General features: G+C 41.4%; 1 protein-coding gene and 2 long non-coding RNA genes across 4 annotated transcripts in view; 1 reads left to right on the top strand and 2 right to left on the bottom strand.

The window, feature by feature from the left end:
* ISY1 (ISY1 splicing factor homolog) overlaps positions 1-15853 on the bottom strand; it is a 30331-nt gene extending 14478 nt beyond the window's left edge. For both annotated transcript variants that reach the window (XM_082747626.1, XM_082747627.1), the window contains exons 1-6: positions 15553-15853; positions 11010-11032; positions 9630-9681; positions 8807-8872; positions 7510-7552; positions 4893-5005 (exon numbers count right to left, since the gene is read on the bottom strand). In XM_082747626.1, coding sequence (XP_082603752.1) covers positions 4893-5005; positions 7510-7552; positions 8807-8872; positions 9630-9681; positions 11010-11032; positions 15553-15555 — 300 coding nt within the window. In that variant the 5' untranslated portion in view covers positions 15556-15853. The remainder of the gene's footprint in view (positions 1-4892; positions 5006-7509; positions 7553-8806; positions 8873-9629; positions 9682-11009; positions 11033-15552) is intronic.
* The window catches only part of LOC309872844, an 802828-nt gene that overhangs the window by 375499 nt on the left and 402530 nt on the right, over positions 1-24799 (bottom strand). The gene's annotated exons all lie outside the window — the stretch shown is intronic.
* On the top strand, positions 15932-17138 carry LOC309872826. Its single transcript, XR_014316122.1, has 2 exons — positions 15932-16350; positions 16628-17138. It is a non-coding gene; the product is annotated as an uncharacterized lncRNA (long non-coding RNA).

Here is a 24799-nt window from a genome sequence, read left to right as displayed (position 1 = left end):
ACAAGTAGGCAGAGAGGCAGGCAGAGAGAGAGAGAGGAGGAAGCAGGCTCCCCGCTGAGCAGAGAGCCCAATGCGGGACTAGATTTCAGGACCCTGAGATCATGACCTGAGCCAAAGGCAGCGGCTTAACCCACTGAGCCACCCAGGCGCCCCTACAAATGACTATTGATATAAAAATATGCTGCTGATACACTTTGTTAAGTGATACTTTGTTAAGTGAACAAAGCAGAGTAAGAAATAATCTGGTTAGAATAAGAAATAATCTCTGTAAAAATGAACATATATATTCATAGGATAAAAGTTAGATAAGTAGAAAATGTCAGTAGCAGCTCTGTGGGCTAAAAAAATATAACATACTCTATATCATGCAGAGAACATAACAAAGTTTTAAATATTTTATAATTTTTATATTTTCTCTCTTGCTCTTTTTTTTGTTTTTTGTTTGTTTGTTTTTGCACAGAACTATGTAGTATCTACATAACCAATGCTACCATTTTGGAAAGAAGCACAAATGCTACAACCAAAGTTGTACAGACAGTAAGTGCGATCTCAGTCAATGGCATTCACAGAAGAACAACAGAAGGAACTATTCAAGTTGCATCCAGGTAATGACATTCCGACTGAATGCTCTGCTACTTTATACTTTTCTGACCTTAATGATAATGTACTACTTTTTCTTTTCCTTTTTATTGTGGTAAAATATAGATAACAAAATGTACCATCTTAACCACTGTTAGTGGACAGTCCAGTGACATTAAATACGTTTGTAACTATCATGTAACCCTCACAACCATTCATCTCCAGAACTCCTCTCATCTTGTGAAACTAGGACTCTAAATGTATTACTTTTACACATAGAAAATGGAAATAGAATTGGTAAGCATTAAAAAACTCTAGAAAGAGGGGCACCTGGCTGGCTGAATCGGTACAGCATGCAACTCTTAACCTCTGGGTTGTAAAGTTCAACCCCCATGTTGGGTGTAGAGATTACTTAAAGATAAAATCTTAAAAAAAAACTCTAAAAAGAAATACATTAAAACACTGATGTTGAATGGCGGCAAAAATTATAAAATACCTAGGAATCGACTTACCTAAGGAAGTCAAAGACTTATACTCTGAAACTATAAAACACTGATAAAAGAAATTGAAGATTTGGGGCACCTGGGAGGCTCAGTGGGTTAAGCATCTGCCTTCATCTCAGGTGATGGTAGGGTCCTAGGATCGAGCACTGCATCGGGCTCTCTGCTCAGTGGGGAGCCTGCTTCCCCCTCTCTCTCTGCCTGCCTCTCTGCCTACTGGTGATCTCTCTCTTTGTCAAATAAATAAAATCTTATAAAAAAAAAAAAAAGAAATTGAAGGAGACAAATGAAAAAACATTTCACACTTATGTACAAGAAGAATTAATATTGTTAAAATGTCCACATTACCCAACACAATCTACAGATTTAATGCAATCCCTATCAAAATATCAGCAATGTTTTTCAAAACACTAGAACAAATAATTACAAAACTTATTTAGATCCACAAAAACCCTAAATAGCCAAAGTAATCTTAAGAAAAACGAAGCTGAATTCCACATTTCAAGATATACTACAAAACTATAATAAATCAAAACAGTAGGGCTGTGACAAAAAACAGATGCATAAATCAATGGAACACAACAGAGAGCCCAGAAATAAACCTAGGATTGGACGGTCAGTTAATGCATGACACAGGAAGCAACAATATCCAACGGAAAAAAGACAGTCTCTTCAACAAACGGTGTTTGGAAAACTGGACAGTCACATGCAGAAAAATGAAACTGGACTGCTTTCTTACACCATACATAAAAATAAACTCAAAATGGGTTAAGGAGGGCGCCTGGGTGGCTCAGTGGGTTAAGCTGCTGCCTTCGGCTCAGGTCATGATCTCAGGGTCCTGGGATCGAGTCCCGCGTCGGGCTCTCTGCTCGGCAGGGAGCCTGCTTCCCTCTCTCCCTCTCTCTCTCTCTGCTTGCCTCTCCATCTACTTGTGATTTCTCTCTGTCAAATAAATAAATAAAATCTTTAAAAAAAAAAAAAAAAAATGGGTTAAGGACTTGGGCGCCTGGGTGGCTCAGTGGTTAAGCAGCTGCCTTCGGCTCAGGTCATGATCTCAGGGTCCTGGGATCGAGCCCCGCATCGGGCTCTCTGCTCAGCAGGGAGCCTACTTCCTCCTCTCTCTCTCTCTCTCTCTCTGCCTGCCTCTCTGCCTACTTGTGATTTCTCTCTGTCAAATAAATAAATAAAATCTTTAAAAAAAAAAAATGGGTTAAGGACCTAAAAGTGAGACCTGAAACCATAAAGTCCCAGAAGAGAGCACAGACAGTAATATCTCTGACATCAGCCATACCAATATTTTTCTAGATAGGGCTCCTGAAGCAAAGGAAATAAAAGCAAAAACAAACTACTGGGACTACATCAAAATAAAAGCTTCTGCACAGCAAAGGAAACAGTCAACAAAACTAAAAGACAATCACTGAATGGGAGAAGATATCTGCAAATGATATATCCAATAAGAGGTTAATATCCAAATAAAAAAAGAGGTTAATATCCAAAATATTAGAAATTAACAACACCCAAAAACAATAATCCAATTAAAATATGGGCAGAGGACAGGAACATTCTCCAAAGACATAAAGATGGCCAACAGACACACTGAAAAGATGCTCAACATCACACATATCAGGGAAATATAAGTCAAAACCACAGTGTGTGATATCACCTCACACCTGTCAGAATGGCTAATATAAAAAATACAAGAAACAACTGTTGGCAAAGATGTGGAGAAAAAGGAACCCTCTTGCACGCTGGTGGGAATTCACACTATGGTATAGCCACTGTGGAAAACAGTACAGAGGTTCCTAAAAAAATTAAAAATAGAATTACTGTATGTTTAAAAAAATTAAAAATAGAATTACTGTATGTTTCATGGCACTACTGGATATTTACTCAAAGAAACGAAAACACTGATTTGAAAAGATATATGCACTCTTATATTTATTGTAGCACTATTCATAGTGGCCAAGATATGGAAGCAACCCAAGGGTTCACTGTTAAAGTGATAAGGAAGACATGGGATACACAAACACACACACACACATATATATAAATATATATAAATAGAAATATATATATACACAATGGACTGTTACTCAGCCATAAAAATGAAAGAAATGTTCCCATGTGTAACAACATAGATGGATCTGTAGGGTATCATGTTAAGTAAAATAAGTCAATTAGAGGGGAAAAAAAATGCCACGACTTTCCCCATATGTGGAATTTAAGAAACAAATGAACAAACTAAAAAAAGAAACAAACAAAAAACCAGACTCTTAAATACTGAGAACACACTGAGGGTCACTAGAGTGGAGCTGGGAGGGAGAATGGGTATAACAGGTGAGTGGGATTAAGAGTATACTTACCATGGTGAGAACTGAGTAATGTACAGAACTGTGGAGTCACTGTATTATGCACCTGAAAGTAATTATACTGGAATTTCTTAATCAATTTTTTCAAGAAATCTAGTCAATAATATAATAACTATGTAGTGACAGATGGTTAACAATGCTCATTGCATAATGTATATACAAGAGTTGCTGAATCACTATGTGGTACACCTGAAATGTCATATTATGTGTCAACTATATTTCAGTAAAAAATAACACTGAAAATTTTAAGAAATTAATGTTGACTTTGGGTGGTGGCAGTTAAGAGTATCTTACATAGTAATTTTTTACTGCTTCTGAGGTCACTTTTCCGGGAGGGTTAGCAAACCTCTGCATTACTTTAAAGCTGTCCGACAGGACACACAAGATCACCATCACCGAACGGCTCAAGAGTTAAGAGAGACAGTTCCTCACACGGTGCCAAGAACAAAACCAGGGCTCAAGAAACATGAATGCCTCTTCTTCATTTGCACACCAGGTACTTAAGTGAGAATTAGGTGTTAAAGTTTCATAAAAGTAAGAATACCAGCAGGTTAGAAAAACTTCAACTACTTCCTGTGTAACACATTACAACTCGTGGAACAGGTCAAATGACCTGAGGTAGACCTCTTCACAAACGAATCAATGGGGTGGGCTCTGGGCTAGTATTTTTTAAAGCTGAGACCCATGAGTGGGTCATGAAATCAATTAAGGGGGTCACAATCATCAATTTTTTAAGTCAAAATATAACAGAACAGAAAAATCTCAACATGCATCAACACGAATTTTTTCGGTACATTTTTGTGTGTATTGGGTTTTGACAGAGTCTGTATTATGTGTGTGTTTTATAATGGGTCATGGTCCTAAAAACTTGACAGCCAGTCTAGACTACTGTATTTATGAATGTCCAAAGAAAGGAAAGAATGGAGGGCCCTCAAAGCCCCCTCCAGGAAAGAACCCAACAATGGCTGCCCCGACTCCCAAGAGGCTCAAAGATGATGTAAAGGGACCATGGTCATTTTTGGTTTTTTAAGACTTTTATTCTTTTAAGTTATCTCTACACCCAACATGGAGCTCAAACTCACAACCCCAAGATCAAGAGTCACATGCTCCCCTGACTGAGCCAGCCAGGTACCCCAAGACTAGGGTCATTTTAAACAAAAGGCCCAGAGAGATTAAGTGGCTAACTCAAGAACATCTGGGCACTAAACTCAGGTGCCTTGTCTGCTCTGAGGGCTGTGCTATAGGGTCTTTAAGGATTATCCTACCCATGCTTCCTGTCTACATCCAACGGGCACTTTCCAAGCCTTCTTTCATTCCTTCCTTCCTCAAGTGCCTCCTCTGTGGCAGACATGGGCCAGGGGCTGCAGGGGATTCAAAGCTACCCAGCTGCCCAAAAAGCTCGCTGGCTTACCCCCAAGATCCTCTGAGACCACTGCTTACTTACTCCATAATCAGGACCTCCCAGCTCCTTTATCCGGACTTCCCAGTGTCCCTTCTCTCTTAGCAGTTTGTTAATTTCATCATTCAGGTCACGAATTCGGAATTCGCCTAAACCGGCTAGAAAACAAAAAACATTAATATCGTTTCTTCAAAATAGCACTCAATGTTATACTCTTAAAAATGAACGTCAACACTTATAAAGGTATCTGGTACAAAAATACTCATTTAAGTTTATAAGAAAAACCATCAACACCCAAATAAAGGAAAAACAAGGATTAGTAACAGAGCTCTCACGAGCACAGGGGGAAAAATAAATCCTTGAAAAACAACTTCCTCCTCCTAACTGAAGCAATCCTGCAGTTCCGTTTATCCACCTATTAGAATGTCTCAGTGGGGGCGCCTGGGTTGGCTCAGTGGGTTAAAGCCTCTGTCTTCAGCTCAGGTCATGATCCCAGGGTCCTGGGATCAAGCCCCACGGGCTCTCTGCTCGGCAGGGAGCCTGCTTCCCCCTCTCTTTCTGCCTATCTCTCTGCCTACTTGAGATCTCTGTCTCTCAAATAAAAAAATAAAATCTTTTTTTAAAAAAATGTAGAAAAGAATCTGGTAACCTATTCACAAAGAAAAAAAAATCCTACTGGGATTTCGTCAATGTTATATGCTGAGGCTTCCCATCCATGAATGTTGTGTATCTCTTCATGTGCTGGGGTCATCTCTGATTTCCTTTATCAGTGCTTTGTAATTTTAAGCATACAGATTACCGGGGTGCCTGGGTAGCTCAGTCAGTTAAGCGTCTGCCTTCGGCTTGGGTCATGATCCCAGGGTATTGGGTTTGAGCCCCAAGTGGGGCTCCCAGATCAGCGGGGAGCCTGCTTCTCCTCCTCCCAACTTGAGCTCTCTCTCACCAAGAACTCTCTCTCTCTCAAGAAAATAAATAAATTAAAAAAAAAAAAAAAGGCATACAGATTGCACATATGTTTTGTTAGATTTATACCCAAGTATTTATTGTGTTTTGGAGGTTCTGTAAATAGCACTTTTAAAAAATGTTCTAGTACCAATTTTTCAGTGCTATGTTATAAAAATAGAACTGATTTTTGTGTATTGACCTTCTATCTGTGACCTTGCTAAACTCACTTATTCATTTTAGAAATCTTTCTATAGCTTTGTTGGGATCTTTTACAGGGAAAATTACATGATCTGAGAACAGAGAATTATAGTTCTTCCCTTCCAGTCTGTGTGCCTTTTATTTCCTTTTCTTGCTTTACTGCACTGACCAGGAAATCCAGTATGACCTAGAATATAAGTGGTGAGAGTAGGTATCCACCTCATTCCTGCCCCTAGGAGGAAAGCATGCAATCTTTCACTATTAATTATGATATCAGTGATAGGTCTTTTGGTAGGGTTAAAAAAATTTTTTTCCTCTTATTCCCAGTCAGTGGAGTTTTCATCACGAGTAACAGTTAAATTTTGCCAAATATTTTTTCAGTATCTACTGAGAAGGGCATGTGGTTTCTCAACTTTAGAATGGTGATTAAGTGAATTACATTAATTTTTGAATGCTGAATCAGCAATGCATCCCCAGGATAAATCCCACTTGGTTGTGATTTATTACCCTTTTTATAAATTGCTGGATTTGGTTTGCTAATATTCTGTTGAAGATTTTTATGTCTACATGCATGTGGAGTATTGGCTGGCAGTTTTTTTCTATCCACATAATGTCATTTTTTTAATTTTAGTATCATGATAATGCTAATACTACAATTTATAAAATGAATGAGGAAGTATTCCTTCTCCTTCCCCTTCAATTTTCTGGAAGAAACTATGTTGAATTGGTATTATTTCTTCCTTAAAGGTTTGGTAGAACTGACCAGGGCCTGGAGATTTCTTTGCTGGAAGGCTTTAACGATGAATTCAGTTTCATTAACAGATACAGGGGTGCCTGGCTGACTTAGTCAGTAGAGGATGCAACTCTTCATCTTGGGGTCATGAGCTCAAGCCTCACACTGGGCACAGAGTTTACTTAGAAAGAAAAAGAAAAATTTTTTTTATTATTTTTTAATAGGTATAGGGCTACTCAGCTTTCAATTTCCTTTTGAGCTGTGTTTCTAAACAGTGGCACTACTGAGATTTTGGGTCAAAAATTCTTTGTAGGAGGCACTGGAGGATACTTAGCGGCATCCCTGGCTTTATCCACTAAATACCAGTAGCAACCCAAGTTGTAAAAATAGAAATTTCTCCAGATCCTGACAAATGTCTCCTGGAGTGTTTTATAAATGTCAAATTGATTAACACTATTGTTCAGTTCTTCTATGTCCTTATTGATTTTCTATCTACTTGTTCTATTGAGAGAAGTGCTGAAATCCCCGCATATAATTGTGCATTTGAGAATCAACACTTTAAAAGGCAGGTTAGGGGTGCCTGGGTGGCTCAGTGGGTAAAGCCTGTGCCTTCAGCTTGGGTCATGATCTCAGGGTCCTGGGACTGAGGCCCGCTTTGGGCTCTCTGCTCAGCAGGAAGCCTGCTTCCCCCTCTCTCTCTGCCCCCCTCTCTGCCTACTTGTGATCTCTCTCTGTGTCAAATAAATAAATAAAATCTAAAAAAAAAAAAAAGTCAGGTTACCTTACCATTCTGAATTTGAGCCACTTTTTTTGAGATTTCTCCAATGATCTGTGAAAAAGAATAAAAGGTAATTCTCATGACTTTTGAACATGTCTGAAAGCACAGAACAAATGTAATCCAAAATCAGTAATTAAAAATACTTAAGGGGCACATGCGTGGCTCAGTGGGTTAAAGCCTCTGCCTTTGGCTCAGGTCATGATCCCAGGGTCCTGGGATCAAGCCCTACATCAGGCTCTCTGCTCAGCAGGGAGCCTGCTTCCCTTCCTCTCTCTCTGCCTACCTGTGATCTCTATCTGTCAAAACAAATAAATAAAAATCTTTCAAGAAATATTTAAAAAATAAAATTTAAAAAATATTAAAAACAAAACAAAACAAAACCATAGAATCCTAGTAATGAGCCATTCAGATAATAAGAAACAACAGAATACAAAATCAAAACCAAAATGAGGTTTCACCTTACACCTGCCAGAATGGCTAGAATCAAAAAGACAAGTAATAACAAGTGCTGGCAAGGATGTGGAGAAAAGAGAACCCTGTTCTCTTTTCTTTTTCCCCGTTTAGTGGGAATATAGACTGGTGCAGCCACCTTGGAAAACAGTATGGAGGTTCCTTAAAAATTAAAAATAGAAAGAAATACCATACGATCCAATATTTCCACTACTGAGTATTTACCCAAAGAAAATGAAAACACTAATTTGAAAAGAATGTATGTTAACTGTAGTATTATTTACAATACCCAAGATATGGAAGCGGTCCACATGCCCAGGGACAGAGGAATGGATAAGGAAGATGTGGTGGGCATATACAATGGAATATTACTTGGCCATAAAAAAAAATGGCATCTTCCCATTTGTAACAACATGGATCGACCTAGAAAGTGTTATGCTAAGTGAAATAAGTCAGACAAAGACAAATACCATGTGATTTCACGTATATACAGAATCAAAAAAACAAATGAATAAACAAACAAAAAAGTAGAAAGAGACCCATAAATACAGAGAACCAACTCATGCTTGCCAGAGGGGCGAGGTTGGGGATGGGCAAAATGGATGAAAGGGAGTGGGAGGTAAAGGCTTCCAATTATAGAATGATAAGTCACAGCGTGGGGAAAGGTAAAGCAGAGGGCATATAGTCAGTGGTATTATAATTGGGTTTATGGTAACAGATGGTAGCTATGTTTGTGGTGTCACCATGCTGTACACCTGAACCAATGTAACATTCTGTATCAATTATACCTCAATTCAAAAAGAAGCAATTAGAGACTTGTTACTTCTACTAAGACCAGATTCACCCAGAACATACTTGTCGTCTCCACTTCTCAGCTTTGGGCAGCTCAGTACATTCTGAGGCAAGGAAGGGTCTTCGTTCCTAAGAAGAAGCAAAATACACATGTTGCCACTGTCCTAGTTACCAGCTTTATACAGCATCCACAACTGATTCAGCCCTGAAGACTAAACATCCAATGGACTAAATACATCTGAAGCTTCAGTTTTAGATGATCTTCAAGCCTTATGTTTCACTCTCCAGTCTCTACTTAGGAAAGAAGTATACATACAAAAACATACATACAGAGGCTGCACCATATCTAGTAGAATGAACCACTGGAAACTACTTAAAATTCCAGAGAGATGGCCAAGTAAGCTAGGTTATATCTATTTCATGGCATATTCATATTATCTTAAGAAATAATGGCTTCGGTGTTTAGAACAAACATACATGTGTATACATGTGCATGTTTGTAAGCATGTATGTGTATAATTTTTCTTTAAAAACAAAAAGTATTGGAAGAATGGTACATATTATTCTTAACCTGGCTGAGCCTCCATGAACTAAGATCACTCACTGGATGCAGCTTTAGAGCTGCTCTCCATGGCACTTCCTATATTAGACAGAGCTGGGATAATATGGGAAGCTAATTATCATAATACAAAGGAGGCGGAAGAACAAGCAGCTAGATTGTCACACTGCCCCAGCTAGAGGGAGGTACACATAGAATTCACAGGTACAGACTCATAAGAATGTCAGCAAGCACAGACAAGGAACAGGAAATCGAGCCTGCTCAGAAGGGAGTTTTACCACATTTGTTCTTGAGACTTTACAATTCACAAGGAAGCTTTACACCAACCTTCACTTTTCCCTCTTCCAGCTGAGCTTGGCGAAATCTTGCTAAGGCCGTCCTATCAGAAAGAGAGAAAAGAGAGAAAACTCCGTAAGATACTGCTCCCAGAGTTATCACCCAAGTTCCTAAATGGGGTAGATTGGCTCATGACCATCATGTAAGGTACTCATTATATATATATATATATATATATATATATATATATATATATATATAATTATATACTTTTTTTAACTGTCCAAAGTATTTGTTAGTTGTTTATTTATCAAGGCAAACAATTCCATAACCCAATATTCACGCTTCATAGCTTAGGAACACAGGTCAGTGACAAACTTCAATTGAACTCAACCCAAAGAAATTCTTTTTTTTTTTTTTTTTTTAAAGATTTTATTTATTTATTTGACAGAGAGAGAACACAGTAGGTAGAGAGGCAGGCAGAGAGAGGGGAAGGGAAGGAAGCAGGCCCCTGCTGAGCAGAGAGCCCGATGCGGGACTCGATCCCAGGACCCTGAGATCATGACCTGAGCCGAAGGCAGCGGCTTAACCCACTGAGCCACCCAGGCGCCCCAACCCAAAGAAATTCTTTACATTCCAAAATCACTTTGCACTCTGAAAGATACCAGCCTTCTTCATCTCCTCAAAATCTTACATGGAATCATAATTTCTGAGATATCTGCACATGCCTTCTTTCTTGGTTCAGCCACAGCAAACTTATAGAAAGTGCAACCCCCAGGGATACAACGAAGGCTCCAACAACATGAAATCGCAGACGCTTGGCCAGAAAGCCTCGCACCTGACGTTCCGTCAAAGCACTGGAAGTGATGGTAGTTATTCTCCTCAAAACCAACCTCAAACCTAACGTCCTTCCTAACTGATAAAGAAATGGACCTATTATATACTTTTTCATAATACTTATTCATTAAAAAAAAAAAAAAGAGCATACATGAGAATGTGAAAGAGATTAGGACACCACAGAGAAGTTCTGGGTTTCCATGTTCCAACAGTGGGGGACTTAAAAAAGCCACTGGTGTTCCTGCACATCCAAGTAACTATTTTACTTATACTGGATGTAAAGACTGTGGGGAGCTCCAAGCATCAGACCACTGTGGTGAGCAACACATCCAGATATTAAAAGACTAATATCATGGGGTGCCCAGTTGTCACTCTCACACCCCGTGCACCATCCCCAAGTGAGCTAATGTTTAACCAGTATAAGTTCTGGGATCTGTCAGAAAACACTAATGGGGAAAACAAACAGCAAATATGGGAATACTATTTTAACACATGTAGAGAAAGAAACATACCAAAAGGAGCAAACACACAAAGAGCTCCGTGGTGATAATTAAGTAACATAAAATTTACAAACAAAATTAAGTTGATACTTACATGGCCTTTTCTGCATTTCGGGCCTAAGAGAGAAGGGAAGAAAAATGCCCATGTTTAAAATACCCTTTTTTTCATGTACTATTTAGAGAAAAGTATCACAAGGATAGTCACAAACATAAAGTTTGACTTTACAGGAAAACTAGTATATGTAAACTGTAACAACAACAACAGCAAAAAATATCAACAGATGTCCAAATCCTGTGACTTTTTACACTGCTCCCTCCACCTAAAATCTTTACCTCTCCACTATCCCCACCCTCTTGGATCTGGCTAACTCCTATCCATCCTTCAAAATGTATCATCTGTGTCATCACCATCCCAGAAAGTTCTTCTGTAGCCCCTTCTTCCCAACGGGGCTGCTACCTTTTGTTTGGTTTATAACTACTGTGGTCCTTTCCACCTAGCATCCCAACTGTCTGTTTCCTGCCAGCAGAATTTGAGAAAGAAAAGCCTGGCTTTTCCAAACTGAGTTTTATGTAAGTATTGTCATACTAGTGTCAAGACAATTGTCCCTGAAACACAGTGTCAAGCACAGAACATGTTTTCTGGGTTGTAGTATAAGTATTTCTGCTTATACTTGTACTTGTTGAGTCAGGGACTTGAATTTTACTTCTCAGCTTACCAGTCCTGAGAAGCAGTCTGTTTTCCCATCTTTACAATAGGGATCATACCTCTTATCTCATAGAGATGTCATGATGACTTGATGAGAAAAATACCTGAAAACATCAGGTATGCAGTTTATACTCAGCAAAAGCGAGCTCAATTTAGGTATCCTTTCTGGTCCTCCCTTTCAATGACCACAAGAAAAAACTTGGCGAAAGCTGGGTGGATACATGAATACATTATCTACTAAGGAATAAAACAGCTCAGCTTTCCCAGGGGAAACCATCATCTTGAAGGCTGAGGCAGTGTCCTACCTATTTCATTAAATCCTACAGATTCTGAATATTTAATTTAATGTTTCTCAATGGTTACTCCATGCTTAAAATACCATGGTAGGTGCTAGCAATTGAGCCATGGATCTTCTTCTTGAGGGGACTTCTTGGAACTACCTCCCCCCCCCAGTGAATAAATGTGATAAGGGAATATACCCAGGATAATGTAGGCCCACAAATACAAATGTGTGATGGTTAGAGTGTTATAAAATAACCAACAACTCCTGTACCCAGAAATATCCAGGCCCAGGGAGCCCTCTCCCCTGCTAGGGAATGAAGAGATGGATTCCCTATGCTTGCTCGAGTTCAGAAAGGAAGAGCCTCAAGGCTGAACAGTGTAGTATGAAGCAGTAATTTGGGGCATATTCTCCCACAGAAAGGGCTGTTTCTTTTTTTTTTTTTTTTTAATTTCTTTTTAAATTTTAAATAAACATATAATGTATTTTTTTCCCCAGGGGTACAGGTCTATGAATCGCCAGGTTTAAACACTTCACAGTACTCACCATAGCACATACCCTCCCCAATGTCCATAACCCTACCTCCCTCTCCCAACCCCCCTCCCCACAGCAACCTTCAGTTTGTTTTCTGAGATGAAGAGTCACTTATGGTTTGTCTTCCTCCCAATCCCATCTTCTTTCATTTATTCTTCTCCTACCCCCTTAACCCCCCCCCCCATGTTGTATCTCCACTTCCTCATACCAGGGAGATCATATGAGAGTTGTCTTCTTCAATTGACTTATGTCGCTAAGCATGATACCCTCTAGTTTCATCCACATTGTTGCAAATGGCAAGATTTCATTTCTTTATCCATTCATCTGTTGATGGACATCTAGGTTCTTTCCATAGTTTGGCTATTGTAGACATTGCTGCTATAAACATTCGGGTGAGGGACGCCTGGGTGGCTCAGTTGGTTGGACGACTGCCTTCGGCTCAGGTCATGATCCCAGAGTCCCGGGATCGAGTCCCGCATCGGGCTCCCAGCTCCATGGGGAGTCTGCTTCTCCCTCTGACCTTCTCCTCGCTCGTGCTCTCTCTCACTGTCTCTCTCTCTCAAATAAATAAATAAAATCTTAAAAAAAAAAAAACATTCGGGTAAACGTGCCCCTTCGGATCACTATGTTTGTATCTTTAGGGTAAATACTGAGGAGTGCAATTGCTGGGTCACAGGGTAGTTCTATTTTTAACATTTTGAGGAACCTCCATGCTGTTTTCCAGAGTGGCTGCACCAGCTTGCATTCCCACCAACAGTGTAGGAGGGTTCCCCTTTCTCTGCATCCTCGCCAGCATCTTTCCTGACTTGTTGATTTTAGCCATTCTGACTGGTGTGAGGTGATATCTCATTGTGGTTTTGATTTGTATTTCCCTGATGTTGAGTGATAAGGAGCATTTTTTCATGTGTCTGTTGGCCATCTGGATGTCTTCTTTGCAGAAATGTCTATTCATGTCTTCTGCCCATTTCTTGATTGGATTATTTGTTCTCTGGGTGTTGAGTTTGCTAAGTTCTTTATAGATTTTGGACACTAGCCCTTTATCTGATATGTCGTTTGCAAATATCTTCTCCCATTCTGTCAGCTGTCTTTTGGTTTTGTTAATTGTTTCCTTTGCTGTGCAAAAGCTTTTGATCTTGATGAAGTCCCAATAGTTCATCTTTGCCCTTGCTTCCCTTGTCTTTGGTGATGTTCCGAGGAAGAAGTTGCTGCAGCTGAGGTTGAAGAGGTTGCTGCCTGTGTTCTCCTCAAGGATTTTGATGGATTCCTTTCTCACATTGAGGTCCTTTATCCATTTTGAGTCTATTTTCATGTGTGGTGTAAGGAAATGGTCCATTTTTCTGCATGTGGCTGTCCAATTTTCCCAACACAATTTATTGAAGAGACTGTCTTTTTTCCATTGGACATTCTTTCCTGCTTTGTCGAAGATTAGTTGACCATATAGTTGAGGGTCTATTTCTGGGCTCTCTATTCTGTTCCATTGATCTATGTGTCTGTTTTTGTGCCAGTACCATGCTGTCTTGATGACGACAGCTTTGTAATAGTGCTTGAAGTCCAGAATTGTGATGCCACCAACTTTGGCTTTCTTTTTCAATATTCCTTTGGCTATTCAAGGTCTTTTCTGGTTCCATATAAATTTTAGTATTATTTATTCCATTTCTTTGAAAAAATGGATGGTATTTTGATAGGAATTTCATTAAATGTGTAGATTGCTTTAGGTAGCATAGACATTTCCACAATAGTATTTGTTCTTCCAATCCATGAGCATGGAACATTTTTCCATTTCTTTGTGTCTTCCTCAATTTCTTTCATGAGTACTTTATAGTTTTCTGAGTATAGATTCTTAGTCTCTTTGGTTAGGTTTATTCCCAGGTATCTTATAGTTTTGGGTGCAATTGTAAATGGGACTGACTCCTTAATTTCTCTTTCTTCTGTCCTGTTGTTGGTGTAGAGAAATGCAACTGATTTCTGTGCATTGATTTTATATCCTGACACTTTACTGAATTCCTGTACAAGTTCTATCAGTTTTGGAGTGGAGTCTTTTGGGTTTTCCACATATAGTATCATATCATATGCAAAGAGTGACAGTTTGGCTTCTTCTTTGCCAATTTGGATGCCTTTAATTTCCTTTTGTTGTCTGATTGCTGAGGCTAGAATTTCTAGTACTATGTTGAATAGCAGTGGTGATAATGGACATCCCTGCCATGTTCCTGACCTTAGAGGGAAAGCTTTCAGTTTTTCTCCATTGAGAATGATATTTGCGGTGGGTTTTTCATAGATGGCTTTGATAATATTGAGGTATGTGCCGAAAGGGCTGCTTCTGGCCCACTGATTTCTCTTCTTCTTCCGATCTTGGGCTCATTAATCTATAAGGGCTTGCAATAAATACATCTACAACTTTATTACTGCGTAGAGTGGTTCTTACCGGGGGCTTCACTTAATGAAAATATTATGGTTACCAAGACGTATGAGCAACTTTTTCGTACCAGCGCGATGTGCATTCTCACATTTACGTCGTGAGCGCTACTGAACGAATGGAGAAGCCAACAGACCACTCCAGACCAGAGAGATCACATCCTCACGCAATAACACTATATCATCCGTTCAATCATTACTGAACACCCACAACGTGCCAGACGCCGTTTTAGACATTAAGAAAGTAATGGTGAAAAAACCCTGACCTCGTGAAGTTTGTATCTCGTGGGAGAGACCGGGAACACATAAATCAAACAACCCAGAAACATACTGTCACAACCGCTGTTCATCTCCCGTATGAGACTTGGGGACAAACAAGTGGGCCCATGCCGGGCATCGTGACTTGGGGCCGGTCCTTGCGCCTCTCTATGCCTTACTTTTCCCGAGCGGTAACTTAAAGTGCTTGATCGACATGAAAACACTATCGGAAAAGAGAACTCCTCCGCTCCCGAGGTTCCCGTTTCCTCCCCCAAATTCTGACAGCTGAAGCACGGAGAAAAAAACCCAAGTTACAGGTAGCCCAGGAGCCTGAAGCCTGCAGTGATGCCCGGCTGCGCGGGCCTACACCACGAGCACCCCGAATGGGGCCGGGAACCCTCACAGCCCGCCCGCTCGCCCCCTTCATCACGCACCCACCCAACTCACCATGGTTGAGCGAGGGTGCCGCCTTGGGGCCGCGTGGCCCCAGCCCCCGGAGTTTCACCGCCTCCCGCGAGGCAGACCCTAACAGGAACAGAAATACCCTAGGCGATCGCACTACCAATTTTTCTGTCGGAAGGGCAAAAGGAGAGGACCGGAAGTGGGGAGCCGGAAGTGAAGTTGAAGAATTGACAAGGGGTGGAGGAAAAGTGAGCGCGCTCCTGTAAGGCTGGTCCTCCCCAGGAGTCTGGAGGTTGCACCAATACAGGCGCACGAAAAATGGGCGGGACGGGTGTTGGCAAAATTGCGCTTGCGTAGTGAGACTGATATGGTTGGCTTAGCCCCCTGGTTTTGATCTCGCGATAACAAGTGCAAATTTTCTCGCGTTAATTATTGGTATTGCGGAAGCCGGCGTTACCTGCTGCTACTGAGACTGAGCTGTTTGGTGTTGGTACTGTAGGTCGCATCCCTCCGTCCGCCTTTCTGCTTCTTTTGGTGAGAGCAAGTGTGCCCTTGTGGAAATCGCTCATCCTCATGCCTCCGAACGAAGTCCTCCCAGCCTGCGCAAAAGAGGGGAGGCAGCTCCAGCAGTGGAAGGCGCAGACTCCAGCTAGCGGGCGCTGAAACGCCTCTTCGGGCAGAGCTGAGCGAGTGCTCTCCAGGAGTTCGAACTGGCCGCGCTTCGTCAGTTCCTTCGCGTTTTCCTGTCATTTGCGTGCGGCCTTTTCCCGAGCTCTTCTGGAATCGCGGGCCTTATCAGAGCTGGACCGGTACTTGAAGTCACTTTCTTTTAAAGTAAAAAATGTAAGGACCGGGGAAGAAAAAGCTACCTACTCGGAGAAGGAGGTTGGTTAGAGAGGTGGTATGTGTAGCACTACCAGAGAGAGGCGGTCAGTGTGTGATGAGCTTACTGCTACGATCAGATGATCGTTAGACAAGGACCCAGGAACACGGGAGAGGCCACTTGATGGGTGGGTATGGTTCTGGGGGCTCCTCCCGTATGGTGTCCAGAGCTGTGGCGTGGAATTCAGGGGAAGGAAGGTAGCAAATTAAGCCAGTAACAGCAGCTCTCCCTTTTCAGTGCCTTTCTCTGCCAGAAGACCTAACCAATGGTGAGCACTTCGGCTCCAACCTGAGACACAAGTCCGCGGGGGGAGGCGGAGGGGAAGGCAGCTAACTTGTGGTTCAGGATCAGGCAGGACAAGTACTTGGAAGAGTAGACACCAGAATCTCATACCTGAACCATGGTAAGGACAAGTTGTCTCCTTAAAAGTTTCAGGTGGGCGTTTGGCCATCCAACCAGACTCCACCTTCCCACGTTTCTGGCAGCTAGTTATGGATTTGTGATTATATAATAGTCAATGGGAATTGAATGAGAGGATTGTGTTGCCACTTAGGCAGTGTCATGAAAAGTATGGGCATGCCTTTCCCTTTGCCCTTCTCCTTCCCTGCTGAGAGGCGAGTATGGCAACAGCCACCTTGAACTCAGAAATGGAAGAATTGTGAGGATGCCAGAGCCACCTCCCAGCTGTGGAATATCTAGCTCTGTAGAATGAGAGAAAAATAAACATCGTCTTGTTTAAGCTGCTGCATTTGGGGGGTCTTTTATTGCCTTTATTAACCTTTACCATAAGTAACACATAACAAAGCTTGTTGATCCCAAACAAGCAAGGTCATTCCTCACTCAAATGAGTTTTTCTGAGACAGAAGTTTCTCAGACTTCTGTATCTTTACCCATTAAATCCCTGACACTAGGATGCAGAGGTCATATGAAACAGGATTCATAAGTCATTACCTATATTGATTGTCCTTCCAGCATTCGTTCTGCCTACCCACTTACCTGAACTCCATTTGGGAATCTTAGGGTTCAGGGGAAGGAAACTACATTCCCAGCTTTAAGAACAGAATAAGAAGTCTAGGTTAAGCTAAACAATCCATGTCATCTCCCTATGAATATTGATTGAGTGGTGGGCTTAAGACCCAGGCTACCCAGAGTGAGTCTCCAGACTTTGCTTGCAGTGCTAGGTGGATGTCAGAACAAACGTAATACCAGAGCTGCTGTCAGCCACTCAAGGACTCCCAAGACAAGACTCAGTATTTGGGGACCTAAGTGAGTTGCTGAATAAGGCCTCAAGCCCACGGCTCAGTCTTCACTTGTATAGACCAATAAACTCTTTTTTTAGTGTAGAAACCAGTAAGAGTCGGACTTACGGTAAACTAAGAGCATCCTGATGATACCATTCATCCTGCCACAGTCTGCTAATGTCCTTTCTTTCTCTGTGCACACTGGTCCTGTCTGCCCATACTGTTCCTTCTGCCCACAGCACCCTTCCTTCATTTTGCTACCCAACTAATCTCGTTTATGCCTTCCTCATTTGAGACAATTTAGACAGCCTTAGATGACTTAACCTCTGTGTTTAATTTCTAGTCTGTGAAATTGCCATAATAGTATTTACCTTTCTATTTTCATTTTTCCTCATTCATGATATTGGGGCATTTGCTTTAGAGTTGTTAAAAGAAGCAACTATATATAAGGAGCTCAGAACAGATCTATGTAAAGTACTCAATTATTTTAAAACCAAAAACCCCATGATCTGCAAGTCACATCTATTATGTGGCCTTACCACCGAAGTCTATGTAGTCAGCTGGTCCAGCCTCAGGGACTCTGTAAAAGCTCTTTTGGCCTGCTTTTTTTTTTTTTTTTTTTTTTTTTTTTTTAGAATCTATTTGTCAGAGCGAACACAAGCAGGGGAAATGGGAGAGGAAGAAGCAGGCTCCCAGGCTCCCGCTAAGCAGGGAATCCGCTGAGGGGCTGGGTCCCAGGACCCTGGGATCATGACGTGAGCTGAAGGCAGTCACTTAACCAACTGAGCCACCCAGACGTCTCTCTGATGACCTTTAAATAACTGAATTTAAGATTTACAGGCTTTGCCCTATTGGAATCTTATCTTGTTTTGTTTTTTATCTCTGCCCCAAAGGTCTGGCTCGTGAGATAGGATAGCCAAATGAGTAAAGCAACAGAGACACTAGCACTATACTGCCTTTTTTGGTGTGCCAACAGCCCCAACTTACATTGTTTCTCAGCCACCCTGTAAATCTGAACAGCCTGTTGTATTGCTAAGATTTTCTGTACTTACATCCCAGTGTCAATCCTAAATATCTTACTTATCTATGCATCTACAGTTGAGACCAATCATTAGATCATATCACTAATCTACAGAACAACTGTAAACTGACCAGCAGGCCGAATTGGGCCTACAGGGTTGGTTTTGACTTCCGTCGTGAAGAACCGGAAAATCTCACACAGAAATCCTGATATGAGGCAACACTAAACCCTTCTTCGTGCTCGGTAACTGTCAATACAGGTGAAAACCCTGGGTGGCTGAATTGGTTAAGCATCTAGCTCTCAGGGTCTTGAGTTCAAGCCCTGCATTGGGCTCCACGCTGAGTGTGGAGCCTACTTAAAGAAAAATGCAAGTAAAACATCCTAATGTTAAGGGTGCCTAATGTTAGGGGCTCAGTCATTAAGCGTTTGCATTCCGCTCGGTTCATGATCCCAGGGCCCCACATCAGGCTCCCGGCTCCCCAGGAAGCTTGGTTCTCCCTCTCCCACTCCCCCTACTTGTGTTCCCTCTCTCGCTTTTTCGCTGTTCCCTGTCAAATAAATACATAAAATCTTTATTTAAAAATCCTAATGTTAGGGGCGCCTGGGTGGCTCAGTGGGTTAAAGCCTCTGCCTTCAGCTCAGGTCATGATCTCGGGGTCCTGGGATGGAGCCCTGAATCGGGCTCTCTGCTCAGCAGGGAGCCTGCTTCCCCCCACCCCCTGCTGCCGCCTGTCTCTCTGCCTACTTGTGATCTCTCTGTCAAATTAAAAAAAAAAAAATCCTAATGTTAGGTCAGTGCACGTTAAAATCTACAAGTGGTTTGGAACTGGGCAATTGACAAAGGCTGGAGGGATTATGGGGATGATAGGAAAAACCTAGAATGCTTTCTGCAAATGGTTAGTACAAACATGGATAATAACAACTCTGCTAGTGAGGACTCAGAAGGAAGTGAAGAGCTCAACAGAGAAAATCTGTGTCTTAGAGAACACATAAATAGAAATATGGACACTAAAAGCACTGCTGATGAGGGCTCAGAAGGAATTGGGGAATGTTATCAGAAATTGGAAAAGGGACGCCTGGGTGGCTCAGTGGGTTAAAGACTGCATTCAGGCTCAGGCCATGATCCTGGGATGGAGCCCCGCATCAGGCTCTCTGCTCCGTGGGGAGCCTGCTTCCCCCTCTCTCTCTGCGTGCCTCTCTGCCTATTTGTGATCTCTGTCAAATGAGTAAATAAAATCTTTTTTTAAAAAACTGGAAAAAAGGGAAATCCCTATATGATAGAAATCCCTATATGTAGCTGAGTTGTAGACTAGTTACGTGGAAGGCGGAATTTGTATATGACAAACTTGGATATTTAGCTAAGAGGGGTTTTGGTTTCTTTTTTGATGCTTATAGTAAAATGCAAGAGCAAAGAGATAACCTAAGGAAGTACTGTTAAAACAGATCCTGAACTTGATGATTTGAGAAAATCTTAGCCTATCCATACTACAAAAGATGCTAAAATTAGGAGGTTCACTGGAAAGTTTGCTCTGGAGAAAAAGCTAAGGGTGTGGTTGAACGACCTTTTTCTAGTGCCTTAGAATGATCAAAAGGTCAGAATATTCATCCACTTTGGAGATAGGGTAAGAGATTAGGTGTGTGACCCCTGAATCCTTTCAATCATTGCAGCAGAACCCAGGACAGAGATGGAATTATCCAGGAAAGTTCTGTGGAGGAGCCTCTTGTCTGATGAAGTGAATTCCCATGACAAACACAGAAGACCCATAAGGTTGTACTACCAGCTTGGACTCCAATGGACAGAAAAAGAACAAAATGAAAAAAGGCTGTTAAATTCCCAAAATTTTATATGGAGGAAACAAGCTGATAAATCTACTCAGCTATACTGGGACGCCTGGGTGGCTCAGTCAGTTAAGCATCTACCCTTGGCTCAGCATCTACCATTGGCTCAGGTCATGATCCTGCGGTCCTGGGATCTAGTCCCGAATCGGGCTCCTTGCTCAACAGAGCCTGCTTCTCCCTCTGCCTGTCGCTCCCCCTGCTTGTGCTCATTGTTAAAAAGAAAAAGAAAAAAAGAAAAGGGGTTGGCTCCTGGGAGGTCAGCTTGAGCCTGGAGAATATCCTCAAACATTAAACCTGATACTGTTTGCCCAGCTAGATTTTTTAATTGAGACCAGTGACTCCCTTTTCCCTTCTAGTTTCTCCCATTTTAAAGGGCCTTATCTGTTACTAATGTTCTATACCTTTATTACCATTGACTTTTGGGAGAAGATAACTTAAAACCAAACCACAGATGGGGAGGAATTTCACCCCAGGATAGATCATATCTAGCTCTCACCTATACCTGATTGATTGGATTATTTTTTGTAAAGATTTATTTACCTGGCAGAGATCACATGTAGGCAGAGAGGCAGGCAGAGAGAGGTAGAGGGAAGCAGGCTCCCCGTTGAGCAGAAAGCCTAATGACGGGCTCGAACCTAGGACCCCAGGATCACGACCCGAGCCGAAGGCAGAGGCTTTAACCCACTGAGCAACCCAGGCGCCCCTCACCTATACCTGATTTAGACAATGAGACTTGGGACTTTGGATCCAAGACTTAGAAATGTTGCTTTGGTAGTGTGGAGTGGTCGACACTTGGGGTGACGCTGGGATGAAATGAATGCATTCTGCATGTGAGATGGCTGTGAAATCTTTAGGGGCCAGAGTCCAGACTAAGGAAGAATAATACCCTGCCAAAGTGTACATGTCCTAATTCCCATCACCTGTGAATGTTACTATACATGGCCAAGGTTCTTTTGGGATGTGATGAAGTTACATCATCAACAGGTAACTAACACAGTGATTGAGTCCTTGTCCAGGGGCAAGAAAACCCTTGAATGGATCCTGTAGAATTCTGTCCTTAGGAGAAAATAAGATGTGACAATATGAGCATAAAATAGTAAAAATGAGGGGTGCCTGGGTGGCATAGTCGGGTGAGCCTTGGACTTCTGGTTTCACCTCAGGCCATGATCTCAGGGTTTTAAGATCAGGCCCGACCTTGGGCTCCCCACTCAGGTTGAGATTCTCTCCCCATCTCCCACTGGCCCTTCCCCCACCCTCTAATAAGTAAAATCTTAAAATAAAAAAATTTTAAAAAAAGGAATTTGTAAAAGCCCATGAGTTCATACTTTTGCTAAGAAAAGTTAAAAGTTAGGGTGCCTGGGTGGCTCAATGGGTTAAAGCCTCTGCCTTCAACTCAGGTCATGATCTCAGGGTCCTGGGATCAAGTCCCGCATCAGGCTCTCTGCTCTGCAGGGAGCCTGCTTCCTCCTCCTCTCTCTCTCTCTGCCTGCCTCTCTGCCTACTTGTGATCTCTGTCAAATAAATAAATAAAATCTTTTAAAAAAAAGTTAAAAGTTAAAGTTAAAAGTTAGTTAAAAATTAGTTGCAAAGATATAAACATGAAGGAGTTCTGCTAAGGGAACTTCTTGTTACAGAAAGTACTTATTATATAAATGTATTTTTTAAAGGATTTTATTTATTTGTCAGAGAGCATAAGCAGGGAAGCAGCAGGCAAAGCAAGCAGAGGGAGAAGTAGGCTCCCCACTGAGCAGGGAGCCCAATGTGGAACTCTATCCCAGGTCCCTGGGATCATGACCTGAGGCGAAGGCAGACACCAACCGACTGAGCCACCCAGGCATCCCCAGATTATTCTTAGTAAGTGTACTTTTCACCTGCAAAAAAATGAATAAAAATGTCCATTTTATATGAGCTGCCAAAGTGAGCATGAATAAAAATGTCCAAAATCAGCTAAACAATCCAGAAAATTTATAAACTATACAAAGAATAGAAAGGTCCGATCAACACCTGTAGCCTAATAAAAAAATATTTCAAGAACACTTTGTTTCTAGAAGAAAGGGTCCAAACATTTTTAAATGTGCTTAAAATATAGGGATTGGGAGACCTGTTGCTGAATGACCATACTAGGAGAAACTGTTAAAAAGAGGATTCAAGCTCACTTGCAACATCTCATACTTTAATCACCTTTGGACTTCTGTGTCCTAATCTAGGGCTAACCAGCCCAAAATACCAGAAACTCCCATGCTGATAACCCGAGATGAGATGGTATCCTTTTTCTCTTGGGTCTGAGAGTGTTTACACTCCAGAACAAGTATAAAAATGGGATATGGTAGAATTATAAAATCCTGGGGTACCTAATCATTAGGATGGCGTCACAAAGGCAGAACATTCTACAGTTATAAACAAAATTTAAAACCACTGTATTTGTAGTGTTTCCAATTTTCAAAGCCAGATTAAATTTGTAATCAAAGTTTAAATTTAGAACAAATTTAGAATCAAGATCAAAATGCCTAAGGAAAACTGATTTTCAAAATGTTCCTCAGGTTTAACAGAGTATGCATTACACAAAGTTCAAAATAGTAGACTGCTCCTCCATGCATGAAAGCATTAGACAATCTCTCAATTAAGAGAAGCCGAGTAGCTATTGTCCTCCGAGGGATGTGGGCTCTTCTCCAGTTCTCTATAGCACCACCTCCTCCATCTCCCAGCTGACCAGCTTCATTCACATCACCATCTGCTGCCTTCCAAAGGCTCTGGAGGTAAAGGCATGCATTAAAGCTATCCCTGATCTGGTTCAACCAGGCCTTATCTCAGACTTGCCAAACATACTGAGAGGTATTCCTCTCAAGGTGGCATACAAACAATCTGATGGCACTGTAGGAAGTTTGCATAAAACAGTTAAGTGGTAGGCCCTTTATGAGTAACATTTTGTGTAATCCATCACAGTGATCCCGCAAAATATAAGTTTTGGGTTTTTTTCCTTCACTTTATATTTGAGGAAACCAGAGCTTAGAACTGCTTGCTGTTTCTTTCTTTCTTTTTTTTTTTTTTTTAAGATTTTATTTATTTGTCAGAGACAGAGGGAGAGAGAACGAGCGAGCACAGGCAGACAGAGAGGCAGGCAGAGGGAGAAACAGGCTCTCTGCCGAGCAAGAAGCCTGATGTGGGACTCCATCCCAGGACCCTGGGATCATGACCTGAGCCGAAGGCAGCTGCTTAACCAACTGAGCCACCCAGGCGTCCCTGCTTGCTGTTTCAAATTGGAACAGACATTCCAGTCAAGTCTGACACCACAGCCTATAATGTTTACATGATGCTATGGTCCCTAAAATGGGCAAGGCTCTGCAGCTAAAATCAGGTTTTTGGAGGCCCAGGTACTGCAGTACCAATAGACCTTGGGGGATAAAGTGAAATATAACTTGGCCAGCATTTAGAAGTCATACCTATTAATTCCTGGGGTCTTCTATCCTGGGCTTGCATTTTTAAGGATTTAAGGTCCTTTAACTATTTGTTCTTTATAACTGAGGTATTGGTAGAGATCTAGTTATCATCTGTGGCTGCTAAAACCATGAGGTGCAAGGCTATTGGAAGACTTTATAATAGAAAACACTGAAATCACCGCAACCTACGGATCAAGACTAGTACCACCAGAAGTAAGGCAACCTGACATTATGTCCCTCCTGATGTGATGCAACAGGGCATACAAACCCCCCTACAATGTACCTAACCTAAAAAAAATAATCAAAATGTAATCACGCTTCTAGACCTGACTACCACTAAACTCTGGGAGGTAAAACCATATGAGACAATACTACAGGGATACAACCAACCAAATGCAGGTCATTAGAGATTCTTCAACTTCTCTTTCCAAAAAGGATGGACAACTTAAAAGATTTAAGAGATATTACCAAATGCAATATATAGAGAGCACTGGATCCTGACCCAGCAGGAAAAAGTTAAATGAAATCAAATTTGTGTTTCCTCCATACATTACCATATTTTGCAAATATCCCAACTCCAAGGCATTTTTTGGGCTGATCTGATTCAGAAACCCGTTAATGAAGCAATTTTGTACAAAGTCGATATAAACTTGGCAGCTAGGAGAACTGATCTAATTCTGAAATTTGGCACAAAACCCACTAGAGTGAATTGACTTTCTCTTCCATTCACAACAGAATCAGCAAAGGTTTGAAAGTCAGTGACAAGTAACTCTTTGCTTGTTTCAGCCCTCAGCTGTATGGTTTAAAAATGTAAAAAAACAAAAATCTTGCCTCTAAATTTTTGTCCTACTCAGAAAAAACAATCTGTGAC

This window comes from Mustela nivalis, assembly GCF_964662115.1.
Source record: "Mustela nivalis genome assembly, chromosome: 1".
Taxonomy (NCBI): Eukaryota; Metazoa; Chordata; class Mammalia; order Carnivora; family Mustelidae; genus Mustela; species Mustela nivalis.
Note: the sequence above shows the minus strand (reverse complement) of the source record. Positions and strands in the feature narration are given on the sequence as shown.